Raw genomic sequence first — 14194 nt, 5'->3', positions numbered from 1 at the left:
GGGGGGGGGGGGGGGTCTGGGGAAGTTAATGTGCTCGAAAGGCCTCAGTTTCCTTAGAAATGAGAATGGCTTTAAATTGCTTTTTGGTTGTGGCAAAGATGAAGACATTTTGATCCAAAATGGCAAGTTCATCTGTGGGGGCGCTAAAGGAAACACTCCCTTTACTGATGGCTGCTCATTTCTGGAGCACTGAGGTCAGGGGCCTGGCCCAAGGTCACAAAGCCAGGATGTGTCCCGGGAGAGACACAAGCCCGCCACACTCCAAATGTGGTCTTTGCTGGAGTGTCTGCTGCAAGGAGCAGGCAGGAGGAAACTGCTAGTGGACGTGGCGTGGCAGAAGGGGGTCAAGAACAAGACGAAGAATGGGCGGGGTCAGGAAGGATTTGACCCTTGAGAAAACAGGGACATACTGATGTTACGGAGTAGAATGGTGATGTGGTCGGGCCCTGACCCATAGGAAATCCCTGAGGTGGCTGAATGGAGGCCGGATTGGAGTGAGGGGCAGGCAGACACCCACCCAGCAGCTACTGCAAGAGTCCTAGTCTGGAAGTCTGGAGGTAACCAGTTATACAGCAACAGGAGAGTCAGGAAGAAAAAGTCACTTATCCTGGTTTCTCCACTTTCTCAGCCCCTTCCCGCTTCTGACCTTGCCCTCCCTCCTGGGGCAGACCATCGCCTGCCCTTCATTTTAATCCATGAGAACAGATGAATCATCAACTAGATCAGGATTGAGGGAGAAGAAAAGGCAGCCCCAGAAGGAGCCTTAGAAGACCTGAGAGAAGATCCAGCAAAAGAAAAGGAAGAGGGGAAGATGGAAGGATCAGATACAGCCATGGAACTTGTGGAGAACAGCAAGCTGCAGGGGATGCCTTCTCTGGGTACAGCCAAGTTGAAGTGGGGGAGATGGCTGTGGCAACTAAGACTATTTAGCTGTGTGACCCTAGGCAAGTCACTTAACCCCAACTGCCTAATCCTTATAGCTCTTCTGTCTTTGAATGAATGCAAAGGCAGGACGGAAGGGTTATTGTTTTTTTTAAAGAGGAGACTGAGGAACTGGGAAGTTAGGACAGTGGAGGGGGCGTCAAGAGCTAGGGTTGTGTCTCCTAGAAGGAAGTGTAGAGCTGTTGTGGTATAAAGCCTGAGGAAGGAAGGAGGCGATAATGGCTGCTAGGATCTAGATTGTGTGATATATTTGGATAAGGTGAACCTCCAAAAAATGAGCAACTGTGGAGTGAATATTGGTGGGTCGTCAAGGGAGACTTTGGGAGTGGAAATGAGAGGTGAAGAGTATTTGACTCCCCCACCAGGACCAGTGAGCTGTGGGGATGAGCAAAAGCAGAACTGGGGCTGGAAAGGGGGGCCTCGGAGGCTGTGTCACTGGTGGGAACCAGGGCTCAGAGAGAGCCAACAGAAAGGAAGGAGAAAGTGAAAGGCTTAAGCTTGAAAAGAGGGCACGTATGCTCTTGGACTACAGAGGCAAGCTTTAGGAGTAATCTGTTCATTTGGAAGGGAACCCACCTGAGTGAGGATCTCTGTTTGATAATGTAGAGATCACCCACCAGGGCACCCATGCAAAATGGGGACTGGCCTAAGGAGCTGGGATCGTTTAGTGTGAAGAAAAGCAGGACGGAGATGCCTAGGAGGCCGTATTCAAGAACATTAAGAGCTGCCAAGTGGAGGAGGGATTACATTTGTCCTGTCCTGCCACTGAAGGGCTGGACTAGGGAATAAAGAATCAAGGTGGCTCCCAGGCCCATTTAGGTTTGACACAAGGACCAACGGACGGAACAAAGAGAGCTTTCCCAAGGGCCTGCCAGGGGAGGGGGAGGTCTTCATGCTGAGGCTGACTAAACACTTCTGTGGGATAAAGAGCAGAAAAGATCTTTCCTAGAACCGAAGCTCTGGGGGCGGGATGGGTGTCTATCAAAAATGAGTAACCCTGGATGGATGATTCAGATGGACCCCCAAGAAGGCTCTGAGCACACTGGAGAGACTAGAGATACAGGATCTGCAAGAAAGCACCCCAAAGAAAATGCAAACACAACAAGACTTTCCAAAGTGCTACAGAAACAGAATATATTTGCCTCTAAGTGCTCAACTGCTGCGAGCACCACTGTGTAACATGTTCTCTATGTGTCTGAGAACCCACAGGAACCACTTCCAAAACGTTGTACATGATTAAGGCTCTTTTGATAGGATTCTCCCAAGGCAGCTATAACAGCCCAACTGAAAAAGGCTCCAAGGCCAGAGATTTGATCTGAGTTGTGGTTTGGCCACAGCCAAGTCACCATCTCATTCTGGGAAGGTAGTTTGGTTCGGTAAAGATCACTCAACCCAAAGACTGCCCTCCCTTGGCCGGATAAATTCGCAACCAGAAACCGGGCCATGGGAGCTAATGTCATGTGGCCAGCTCTTCATCAAGACAGAATGATAGTCTGAGTGTTTAGGATCCTGTTTCTAGCAATGGAAAGAAAAGTGTGTCCTCTGCGAGTGCTGGATTTCAGAGGCTGCTCTAGCCTTGACTGACCTGGGCCTCAGCTTCCCCACCTCCAAGATGACTTCCAGTTCTGACATTCTGGAATTCTATAAGCCATTGTAGGGGAAAAAAAAGAGAGAAAGAGAAAGAGAAAGAGAAAGAGAGAGAGAGAGAGAGAGAGAGAGAGAGAGAGAGAGAAAGAGAGAGAGCGCGCCCAAAGAACACGAACCTCCTGCTTGCCCAAGTGTCTGCCAGAAGTCCAATAAAAACTCCCAAACAACACCCCCAAATCTGTGACACGCCCCTCCACCCCCAGCGACACACAGAAGTATTACTGAAAAAGCTGAGTGAGGCAGCCCTGCTCCTCTGCACAGCCAGACTCCTGTGGCAATGTGGGAGCCCACACTTCTTGTAGCTCTCTCCCAAGGCCAGACATCCCCTGGGGGTTAGGAAGAGAGACCTCTAAGTGGAAGAGCTCTAGTGAAAAATACACAACTTCAAAGGGAGAGAGGGAGGCATGGGCCACCCAATCATCCCTGCAACTGAGCTGAGGAGAGAGGTGGACATCCCGGCAGTGACCTCCCAGAAACGGCTTCTGTTTTGGTTCTGACCTGTCCAAGCGGAATTCTGGTAGAGCCAATCTCTATGGTTGTGTTTTGCATTTTGTTGCTCTGAGGCCAAATTTTACTTGTGGCCAACTTGACACACTAATCCAACAATTCCTGCTCCCGTCCAACACGTGGGAGCCTTACTAATGACATTTCCCAAAAGGTATTTGCCATTCAGAAAACCTCTGTACCTGCCCTCTAAGGAGGGAGAAAATAGTAATGATTTGGCAGAGAACTGGCTGGCCCTCCTGAGCATTCTCAATGAAGAAAATGAGCTACCTTGCTCTTCGGGGGTCAGGTCTTCCTCCTCTTCACTGCTCTCATCATCCTGAACGAGGAACTTTGGTTCCAAGCCTTCTGCAGCCGATAACCTTAGCCAAGAGAGTCAGTCACTTAGAGGATGAATACAGAATACTTCTAGCACTAAGGAAATGACTACGGCATGAAGGTGCGTGTACACACGCGCACACACAAACACACACACTCTCCACATGCTACAACACATATGTTGAGAAGTCACCACATTATCAGTACCTGAGAGGAGAGCGATGGCTAGAATGGGGCAGATGTAGGGAGGAATCAAGCAAAGACAAAAAGGAGAGTCTGGGACCATCCCTACGTAACGAGGGCATCGTTGGGTGGACCTGCCCATCCAGTGAGGGTTCGCTCTTTGTGTCACCAACAGAAACGGAAGCAGGTAGCTAGGGCAGAATGTGCTACATTTGGAATCTGAGGCTCAAATCTGGGCTTGGTCACTTATTAGCACAGGTGAGTCACCTGTCTTCTCTGCTTCCCCATCTGTAAAATGGGGACAACATCCACCAAATCTGCAGCACAAGGTTATGGTGAGGTTCAAAGAAGACCATGTCAGGTGTTCTGAAAACATCAAACATCCTACAGAAGAGTCTGCTGTTCTAAAAGATAAACTCTGGACATATCAAAGAAAGGAAAGGAGGGGAGGGGAGGGGAGCCACTACTTACTTTCGGGCCAAGACTTCTGGGGTCAGGGTTTCAGTCGTTTCGGAGTCACTCAAGGCATCCTCATCATTTTCGCCAACCATACTGGAATGCCAAACAGACCAGAAATTGCTGAAGCGCACAACTGTGCCTCAAAACACAAGGGGAGCTGAACCAAACTTCTGTCCATACCTAATTAATGTAGGATAGCTGACTGACTGCTCGGGTCTCAGTCCAGAGTTTTTAACAAAATCCAAATTGGTTTGTAAACTGAATATGTGCCAAGTTGTACACACTGAAAAATATTGCATCCGCAAACACTTTTTTCAAATCGCCAACGTGAAGAGAAAAGAAATTCCAGCGTTTGGAAGATCCGGCTCCTCTCCACCCAGACCAAAAAGCCATTTCCATTTGGCTTTAGAATATCTGCTTTCCCATTGAGACTTGCATGTGGATGTGTCCAATGTTCAGGGAATTCCTAAACCTCAAATCAAACTGTCCCAAGGTACAGCTCAAGGTGTTTGTTCACGCTCTCCAGCTTCCCTATTCTGGTCTGTCTTTCAGACCCGACTTCCCACTTAAAACACCAGAAAGACATTTTTTCAGACAAATAAAGGAGCACCAACCTAAAGAACTGATACCCTGGAAGAATTTCCTTTGTAGAATCAGAAGTTGAAAGTGTTCTAAAGCTTCTCAGGATGAGGAATACAATTAATTATTCAGAAGAGAAAACTGGTTAACATTAGTTAGGACACTAGTGTATCTTGTCCAACTTCCTCACTTTCCAGGCAAGGCCACCGAGGCCTTAGGAGACCAATTCACCGAGCTGATCAGTGAAGACGTGCACTCTCCTGCCCTTTGGAATGGCTCTTTTTTAGTGTGTCCTGGGAAAACCTGCCTTCCCAGGTTGATGATAAACTGTGGGCTGGGCTCCTGCACTGCCCAGCATGAGCCCTTGAGGGATGCCAGTAAGCCAGCAAAGGGACATCTCACCAATGACAGTCTACATGGTCTCCCTCTTCCTCACTCCAAGGCCTTATATCTTTTATCTTCCCATTCTTCCTCATGCCTCTGCCTTCACTGTTCTCAACTTTAAACAGAAAGAAATTATGCCCAATTCCAAGCATGGAACCATAACATGTTTTCAACTCATGTTATGGTATCTACAGCAGGATCAGATCTCCCATAATGGGAGGCCCCAAGCAATCCACTAACAATGTGTCCTTGCCCTACCCCACTCGCTCCTTAAACTCCCATCCTGTGTCACAATACAGTTATGGGGGCCAAGCTAAAAGCCTTCCTAATAAGAAGAGGGGTGAAGCAAGGGTGCCCATCATCACACTATTATTTAATACTGTACTAGAAAGGCTAGGTACAGCAATAAGAGAAGAAAAAGAAGGATTCCATTCTATCATGCAGTGAGGAAATAAATCTCTCCCTCTTTGCAAATGATTTGATAGTATACTTAGAGAATAAGAATCTTAGAGAATCCACTAAAAAACATTTAACGATTTCAGCAAAGTTACAAGATAAAAAACTCACACAAATCATTAGCATTCCTTTATGTCACCAGTAAAGTCTAAAAGCAAGAGACAGAAAGAGAAATTCCATTTAAAGTAACTGTGGGAAAAAAACAAACAAACTGTAGACAGTAGTCTACCTACCAAGACAAACCCAGGAACTATATGATCACAACTACGAAACATTTTTCATACAAATAAAATCAGATCTAAACAACTAGAAAAACATTAATTGCTCATGGGTAGGCTGAGCCAATATAATAAAAATATCAGTTCTACTTAAATTAATTTATTCAGTGCCGTACCAGTCAAATACCCAAGATTATTTTATAGAGCTAGAAAAAATAAAATTCATCTCAAAGAACAAAAGGCCAAAAACATCAAGGGAATTAATGAAGAAATATATATACATAGGAAGGTTGCTTAACTGTATCAGATCTCAAACAGCATTAAAAAGTGGCACCCATTAAAATAATCTGGTACCGAAAGGCCTGGAAAGACCTACACAAATAGATGCAGGGTGAAATAAGCAGAACCAAGAAAACACCGTACACAGTAACTGCAATATTGTGGAATGATCAAATGTGAGACTTTGCTACTAACAATACAATGATCCAGGACAATTCTGAGGGACTTAAGAAAAAGAATACTATCCATTTCTAGAGAAAGAACTGTTGAAGTACAAATGCAGATGAAAACATGATTTATCACTTGTTCATTTGTGAAGATGGGATTAACTCTCTCCTCACCCACTTTTAGATTTAATCACCAGAAGCCTATATACCCCACTTATCCTTAAGTATGGGGACGTCTGTGGGCCATGTGCCCCATATGGGTGACGAATCAGAAACAACTAACTGCCCCCTGGGCAGTCCTAAGCAAAGCTAAAGCTGCAATTGGTCCACGTAAAGTAGAAGGAAGGCACAGGAAGTGATGAAAGGAAGGGTTTTTAAAAGTAGGAGAAACTTCCTGTGACTAGCTCTCCTTTGAACTTGACCTTGAAGGAGCTCCAGCTTGGGACCTTGGATTTTCCCTTAGAACTACCACGTGGGTGAGTGAAAAAGGCTGAGTCCTTTTCCTGGCTTTTCTGGAGGTACCATCCTCTGGAGAGGCCCCTCATCTTAGAGGAGGCCTTGTGCCTAAAACCTTTGTTTAATTTTCCTCTGGGTCATCTTGCTGGGGCCTCTGAAGCCCTGCCTGGTTCTGACTGGGCTGGAGTAATTATCTACTCTCTCTCATTTCCTGACTTTCACTCTTTCTCCTACCATAAAAAGTCACCCTGACTTGAGTAATATATTTTTGGTGACCACATTTTTATACATTTAGTACAACCTTTAATTTTTAACCCTTACATATTTGGGTATGTTTTGGAGTTCTGGTTCTATAAGATTGTTAATTTACAAAAATGAATAATATAGAAATGTTTTGTGTAATAATACATATATAACCCAGAAAAAATAAAAATTAAAAAAAAAATTAAGAAACAAAATAAAACAATCTGGTATCGGCTGAAAGGATTTATTTCTGATGGAGCATTATTTCTACTATCTAGCCATATACTGAGTTTCAGATCTGTCCTTCAAACCCCTTTCTACATTCCTTTGTTCCCAATAAACTCAAGGAATGCTTTTCATATCTCTCTACCTCAGAGCATCTTCTATTTAAGGAAACTTGAAAAGGGGATCTGGCCTGCCTGGCCAGGTATGTCTGTGGGCAAAGGAGAGTCCTCGAGTCTTACAATGGATGGAAAGGACAATGCCACTCTTTTTTTTTTTTTTTTTTTTAAACCCTCACCTTCCGTTTTGGAGTCTATACTGTGTATTGGCTCCAAGGCAGAAGAGTGGTCAGGGCTAAGCAATGGGGGTTGAGTGACTTGCCCAGGGTCACACAGCTGGGAAGTGTCTGAGGCCAGATTTGAACTCAGGACTGCCTGTCTCTAGGCCTGGCTCTCCATCCACTGAGCCACCCAGCTGCCCCAACAATGCCACTCTTAACCAGGTGTGACCTGATTTCTCCTTCTAGGCATTGGAATCCTAGGACTGGGTGATTTTCCATCATCAATCATGGAATCAGGGAGGGACTGAGAGAATGTTGGCCCATCTCCTCACTGGCTATTTACCAAGTAGAGAAGTCTTGGGATGCCTAGAGGAGGGCTGAATAATGAGCTTCCAAAATTGTACTTAATGACTCACAAGGCTGAATGTCTCTGATCACTGAGTACTAAATTTATTGGTTATTCCTAGTCTGACCAAGAAATGGATTCTTATTCATAATGCAATTTTGAGATTCAGGGGGATTTTCCAAGTGAGTTCTCAGACTTTGAATCACCCCAATCTTCCCAAGGGGGTACCACAACTAGCAGGATTTTAAATAACCCACCAACATCCTTCTAACCTCTTCCCTCCTGTGGAATGGATTATCAGTCCAAAGTAATCTTTTTACTACTGGTGGTGGGAACTCAAGAATCTAAGACAGCCCCAATTTCTGACTTGGGTAAATATGCCGTTAAAAGATAAGGGCAAGTTCAATAACCTGCCAAGTTCTGGTTAAATGCCAGGAGCCAAGGTCTTCTAGCAAACATGACTCTTCCCTCTTTAACTCTCTAAGACTTCCGATTTTTAGTACTGGAATAAAACATGGAAACCTTTGCCCATGAAATCTCCTGATTGAGCTAATTCCCAATGCTACACAAGATAAACACAAATTCACCAGCACCAGAACTTGGGACGCAACATCAAACCAGAAAAGCTACAAATTTTACACATTAAAAATAAATATACATTTATTTTTACCTGTGGTAGGGAGTGCTGGGCTCATCTATTTTCATTAAACCATAGTCTTTGTCTGCTGGATGATAGGTTGCTAGGATATTCATTTCATCCCACTTCTGGGATTTTTTACTAAAATTAAAAGGAAGAAATAGTTTTCAATACAATAAAAGATTGATTTTCCCATCTCTCCAGTTGAAAATCCAAAATATCCAGATTGGAGGTGGTTGACACAGACCTTAATTTAAACAATATTTTTCAGGGGATAGAATCCAAGATAGACCTAACGTAAATGAAGAATTATAATAAATAGTCACTGATCAAACAACAAGCATGCATTTATTCGGTCTCTATTATGGTGCAGGCTCTGGGCCAAGCGCTGGGTATAGACACTACACAGTCCAAAAGTCCCTGCCTTCAAGGAGCTCCTGCCAGATGATGCTGCTGAATGTATACTAAATATAACCCCAAACGAAAAACCAAAAAAAGCTTGCTTCTACTCTCTGCAAACTCCCCCAGTCACTACATCATTTGGTCCAAGGAAGAGGGATCCGAGATAATGCAGAGAAGTTTGGCCAATGTAGAAGAGGGGCATTTCCATGGCTGCTCTGCTTCACAATCCCTTCACAGAACTGTAGCTAAAAACACATTAAATATGATTTCATGATTGAGAAATCTAGCACAGACTCTGGCTATAAAAACCGAGGGAAGGCTGGAGAGGTTTAAGCACCAACTTATGTACAATGAACTGTCTGAGCCAAACAGCTTCTCTTGGCCCCACCAAAGTTCTCAAAAGTGTTCTTCTGTGAGCATGCTTTGTCAGTCAGGAGTTTGGGGGAGCAGTAAAAAAGCCTGGAAATAGCTTCTTGGAGGGGGGCAGCTAAGTGGCTTTGGGGAAAGAGAGCCAGGCCTGGAGATGGGAGTCCTGGGTTCAGACCTGGCCCCAGACACTTGTCACTTAACCCCAACTGCCTAGGCCTTACTGCTCTTCTGCCTTGGAAGCAACAATCTAAGTATCGAATCTAAGATGGCAGGTAAGGGCTTAAATATATATATTACGTAAGGAGGCTTTCCTGCAGCTATTCTAACACAGCATGTTGGGCGTGGAGGCAGAAAGATCCAGGCTGGCTTTATCCATGTTGGCTGTGCTTTTTTCATCTGTAAAAATGGGTATCATAATCCCTGAAGTGCCTGGCTCAGAGTCAATAATGGCAAATATTTCTTGACTGACATTTTACAGATTAAAAGGTCAGCAAACGCAGCCCGGCTTTGCCTGACACATATCCCATAATAGCCCAGAGGGCTCAGCTTAGTCCTAAGGAGCCGCGGTTGGGGTGGGCGACTGTGTGGGGTTCAGGGTTTTTTTTGGCTCAACTCCGCATTCTTCCCTTGGCACTGCCAGCTGTCAGCCCTGCCCCCAAAGGCACTGGAGAGGAGAGGAACAATCCTTTAGTTCCGATGTCATCCTCTCCAGGGACAAGCCCGAGTGCCTTTTTGTGCCCTTGGAAACTCTGGAGGTTCATTTGGTCCTTTATTCTGATGACTGCAGATGTCCACGGGGCCTTCTCCAAAAGCACATCAGTGGCTACTCATGGGCAGGCCCTGCTGTCTGACACGACAAACAGTGTAGGATGAGGACAACGGAGGAGGGACCGAGCACCAGAGAAGGGCTTCCCAGAGGAAACACCCGAACCAGCCCTCCAGGGCTGATAGCCTGTTCACCAAAGTCCTCCTCCTTCCAAACGTCCCACTTTCTTTTCTGCACACACAGAAACCTGTGTTCCCCCAGAAGAGGCAGCAGGGTAGTCTTCTCTAAGATACTCTCTAGATCTGGGGTCAGGGGGCCTGGGTTCCAGTCCTGACTGTGCCAGTTAGGGCTGTGGCAAGCATGAGGCAGTCGGTCTACATTTGCTATGAATTCACTGGGTGCTGGAGGTGGGGAGACAAATTTCAAGGGGAAGCTGACTTTGCCCCAAGGAACTGCCATTCTCTGGGAGAAAAAACTGGGTTCCTTTTGTATCTACCGTGCCAGGGACACAGACACACACACAGATGCTCTCGTCTGTCTCTCAAATGGCTAGGACTGGCCCCCGAGCTTCTTCTGACAGCTGGGACTGCAGACACACAGATAAACATGTAGCCAGCTGAAATAGGAAGCAAATCAGTACAGACAAGGGTCCACATGCACGTCGGTGTTGGAGTAATATATTAAAGGAAGAGAAGACACCACCATGGGCAAACAGAAACCCAAGGGGTTGGGGGGAGGAAGGAAGACATTTGTGGGTCTCAGTTTTCTCATCTCTACAGATCAAAGGGTTGGACTCCCAGGCCTTGAAGGTTCCTTCTCCTCTCCCAAGGGATCAGTTCCCTTTGCCAGGTCTCATCCATGTCTTGCTTCCATAGGATGGGTTATAGCAGGGGCCCTTTTATCTTTTCTCTTTCTTAAACTTTACCTTCTGTCTTAGAATGGATACAAGTATCCGTTCCAGAGCAGAAGAGTGGTAAGGGCTAGGCAGTGGGGGTTAAGTGACTTGCTCAGGGTCACACAGCTAGGAAGTAGCTAAGGCCAGATTTGAACCTCAGCCTGGTACATTGAGCCACCAAGCTGCCCTTCCTAACCCCCCCTTTTTTCAGATGATCTTTTATGAATCCAGTTATTTTTAAGGTGATCCTTTCAAATCTATACACAGCCTTCGTCTCTCTCCTGAGCTCCAGTCCACCATCTCCCTGCTAAACATCTCTCCCTGGATGTCCCAAAAGCAGTTCAAATCCAAGAGATCCAGAACAGACCTCTTCTTTCCCTCTAAACCTGAGTCTCCTCCTTTGTTGTTCATCCCTTCCCAACTCTCCTTAACCCCATTAGGAGTTTTCTGGGCAAAGCTACTGGAGCAGTTTGCCATTTCCTTCTCCAGCTCATGAAAAAGATAAGATGAAACCAAGGTAGAGAGGGTGAAGTGACTTGTCCAGGGTCACACAGCAAGTAAGTGTCTGAGGTCAGATTTGAAATCTGGTCTTCCTGACTCCAGGCCTGGCATTCACCCCACTATACCACCAAGTGGCCTGCCAGTTCTCCTTACTTCTCTATTTATACCCAAGGCCCAGGTGTGGACCTTCGGGGTCATCCTCTGATATCTGAGGGGCTGTCCAGTCTTGCTGATTCTAATTCGGCCCCTGAGGTTATCTATCCCTTCTCTTCACTCGGAGCCATTACTCATCTCAGGCCTTTCTCATGTCTGGCCTGAATTACTGCAAGAGCCTCAGGAATTGTCTCCTGACTTCCAGGTTCTACTCTCTAGAATCAACCTTCCAGGGCTGCCCCAAAGCCTTCCTAAAGCTGAGCTCCATCCGGTGGGTCTCTAGTGGCCACACATACACTCCTCCTCCCCTGGGGGCTATGAAGATAACTTGGAAAGGGACGAGCCTGGAAGCAGGGAGAGTGCTTAGGTGACCAGTGGCATATTGTAGGTAAGAAGGCACGGACAAGACCTGAGCAATTGCCCAAAGGGAAGGTAATAAAGTGGGGTGTCTAGGAAGGGGGTGCTCACCCCCAACAGAATTAGGAAAGTTTATAGAAGAGGCAAATGTAGGGGGAAAGATCCATTTGAGCTACACTGTGCTGCCAGTGGGACATTTAGCAGGAAACACCAGAGTGGCAAGTGGGCAGCTTTGGGACGGAGATGAGATTTAGTCTTGTCCTTCATTTTTTTCAGAGCCCCAACCAGTCTCTGGAATCAACTCTTGGGAAAATTCCTCCTCCAAAACAAACTCTGAGAAGACCTGACCACCCATCAATCAACCAATCATGATCTGAGGCTCTAAGAAAAAGAAACATCGAAAACCCAAAGGCCTCAATTCTGGAGAAAACGTTACCAAGTGAAGTGACTACCAAACAGTGCCAAGATCCATTAAAAGTGGACCAAGGCAGTACAAACAGAACTACAAAAGAAGCTGGTTTCCCACGGATAATCCCTAAAGCTGAGACGCTCCACCTTTAACCTCACCTTTAGCTTCTCCTGAGAAACAGAACAAATCTTTTTAAATGGGGAAAAAAGTGAATAGAAAATGCATTCTGCCAACTTGGGTAAGGAACAGGTTAGAACGGATTCTGTGGCTTGAAAAATCTGTAAAACATAACACAGTTTAAAGATAATTGTCTTTTTAAGATAGTGTGTGATTATTCTGAATCATGCAAAACCTAGAGGAGGAGGAGGAGGAAGCCTTCAGGTTTTTCTCTCATGAACTGCCTTCTCCCCCTTCCTGCTGTCAAGTAAGTGATCTAAGATGTTTCAAGTCTCTGTCCTATGGGACGGTTCTCTGGGGAGCATAGAGGTAGGAGAGAAAGGGGGCAGCTGAGGTGACACAAAACCAAGACACCAATAAACAGTTCTTTAAAAAAGGATTCTTGCTTAACGTGTTCTAAACCACTTGCCACAATTAACAAACTGTTATTAACAAAAAACTTCCTTGCTACATGCTGGATAATAAAAGAAACTTTAACGAAGAGAGAAGATAATTAGAAACATTTGGAGTTTCTCCAAGGCATTTCTGAGAAATACAACCAGTAGAAACTGATGAAGTATTCCAGATGTGGCTCAAATTTTAAAACTTTCATTTTTTTTTAATAATGAAAACTATTTTGCTAATGCAATTAGCATTGAGTTTGGACCCAGAATTCCCAAGACAGCCAATCTCACAATTATAGCAAGTTTCCTGGCATTATATAATGGTAACAGCATACATGGAAATGGGGGGCTATATTTGCTAAGGTTTTTAGATGCAGTCCTGGAGACTCTCATGACTTATTCACACTTTACGGGCCTCGCTTGGCACAAATGGTGAGAAGGCACGTAGGGCCCAGGGGCTACGGGGGTCAAAAGAAGGAAAAGACAGGAACTACGGGAAAGGATTTTCCCATTTGCACCACTGAAATGGCTTCTCCAGGCTACTTAGTGTGCTGACCTGCAAAATGGATGTTGTAGCTATAAAAAGGCAGGTATGATGGGTCCTTTTATTGCTTTATTTTTAAATCCTTGCCTTCTGTCTTGGAGCTCATACTGAGTATGGGTCCAAGGGAGAAGAGAGGTAGGGGCTAGGCAATGAGGTTAAGTGACTTGCCCAGCTAGAGAGTGTCTCAGGCCACAAGTGTCCCAGAAGTCCTTCTGACTCCAGGCCACTGAGCTACCCAGCTGCTTCAAAGTCTTTTTAAATGGAAAAAGAAAGCATAAATTATAGTAACTTCTAAGAAAATGGAGGTAGGATTTGAACCCAGCCAAGCCATCCTGCCCCCCAAGTTCAGCCTCGAGGGGAAAAAAGATTTTGAAGAGTAAGGAATTTAGGAGTAGAGAGGGGACTCAGTAGATTCAGTCAGGCTTGGACACAGGGGGTCCTGGGTTCAGATTTGACCTCAGCCACTTCCTGGCTCTGAGAACCTGGACAAGGCACTTTTTTTGAAAGCCAAAGGTTCTGGGCTAGGTGACTTTCAAAAGGAGAAAGAAGCCCCACAGCTCCTGGGAAAGAAAGGCGAGCAGGGGACGCCTAGGAACCCCTGGCTCATCCCAAGTTGGAAGGTCCAAAAGACATCCCCCCCCCCCCCCACCATACTACTTCTCCCCTCAGCCCCAAAGGATCAGATCCCGCTTACCGTATCGCCAAACCATGCCTCAGTTTCCTCCCCTGTAAAAAGGGAGGAGGGGAGCTAAGGAAAGAGGCAGATTCGGCCCCGGGGGGGGGGGGGAGAGGAGTCTTCCCTCCCCACCCACTTGTCTCTTCTCCCAGCCCCTACTTACTTCACGCTCCCCTAAGTCCTCGACACAGGCCCAGGGGCTATGCTGTGGGATAGTCTTCCCTCCCCCTCCCCCCCCCCCC

At 45.9% G+C, this 14194-nt stretch overlaps 1 protein-coding gene across 1 annotated transcript in view; it reads right to left on the bottom strand.

The window, feature by feature from the left end:
• The window catches only part of PPP1R2 (protein phosphatase 1 regulatory inhibitor subunit 2), a 25444-nt gene that overhangs the window by 6087 nt on the left and 5163 nt on the right, over nucleotides 1-14194 (bottom strand). The window contains exons 2-5 of the mRNA XM_044670875.1: nucleotides 9639-9671; nucleotides 8354-8473; nucleotides 4066-4146; nucleotides 3364-3455 (exon numbers count right to left, since the gene is read on the bottom strand). Coding sequence (XP_044526810.1) covers nucleotides 3364-3455; nucleotides 4066-4146; nucleotides 8354-8473; nucleotides 9639-9671 — 326 coding nt within the window. The remainder of the gene's footprint in view (nucleotides 1-3363; nucleotides 3456-4065; nucleotides 4147-8353; nucleotides 8474-9638; nucleotides 9672-14194) is intronic.

The sequence above is a fragment of the Gracilinanus agilis genome, chromosome 3 (assembly GCF_016433145.1).
Source record: "Gracilinanus agilis isolate LMUSP501 chromosome 3, AgileGrace, whole genome shotgun sequence".
Lineage (NCBI taxonomy): Eukaryota > Metazoa > Chordata > Mammalia > Didelphimorphia > Didelphidae > Gracilinanus > Gracilinanus agilis.
This window is presented reverse-complemented; position numbering and strand designations above follow the sequence as displayed.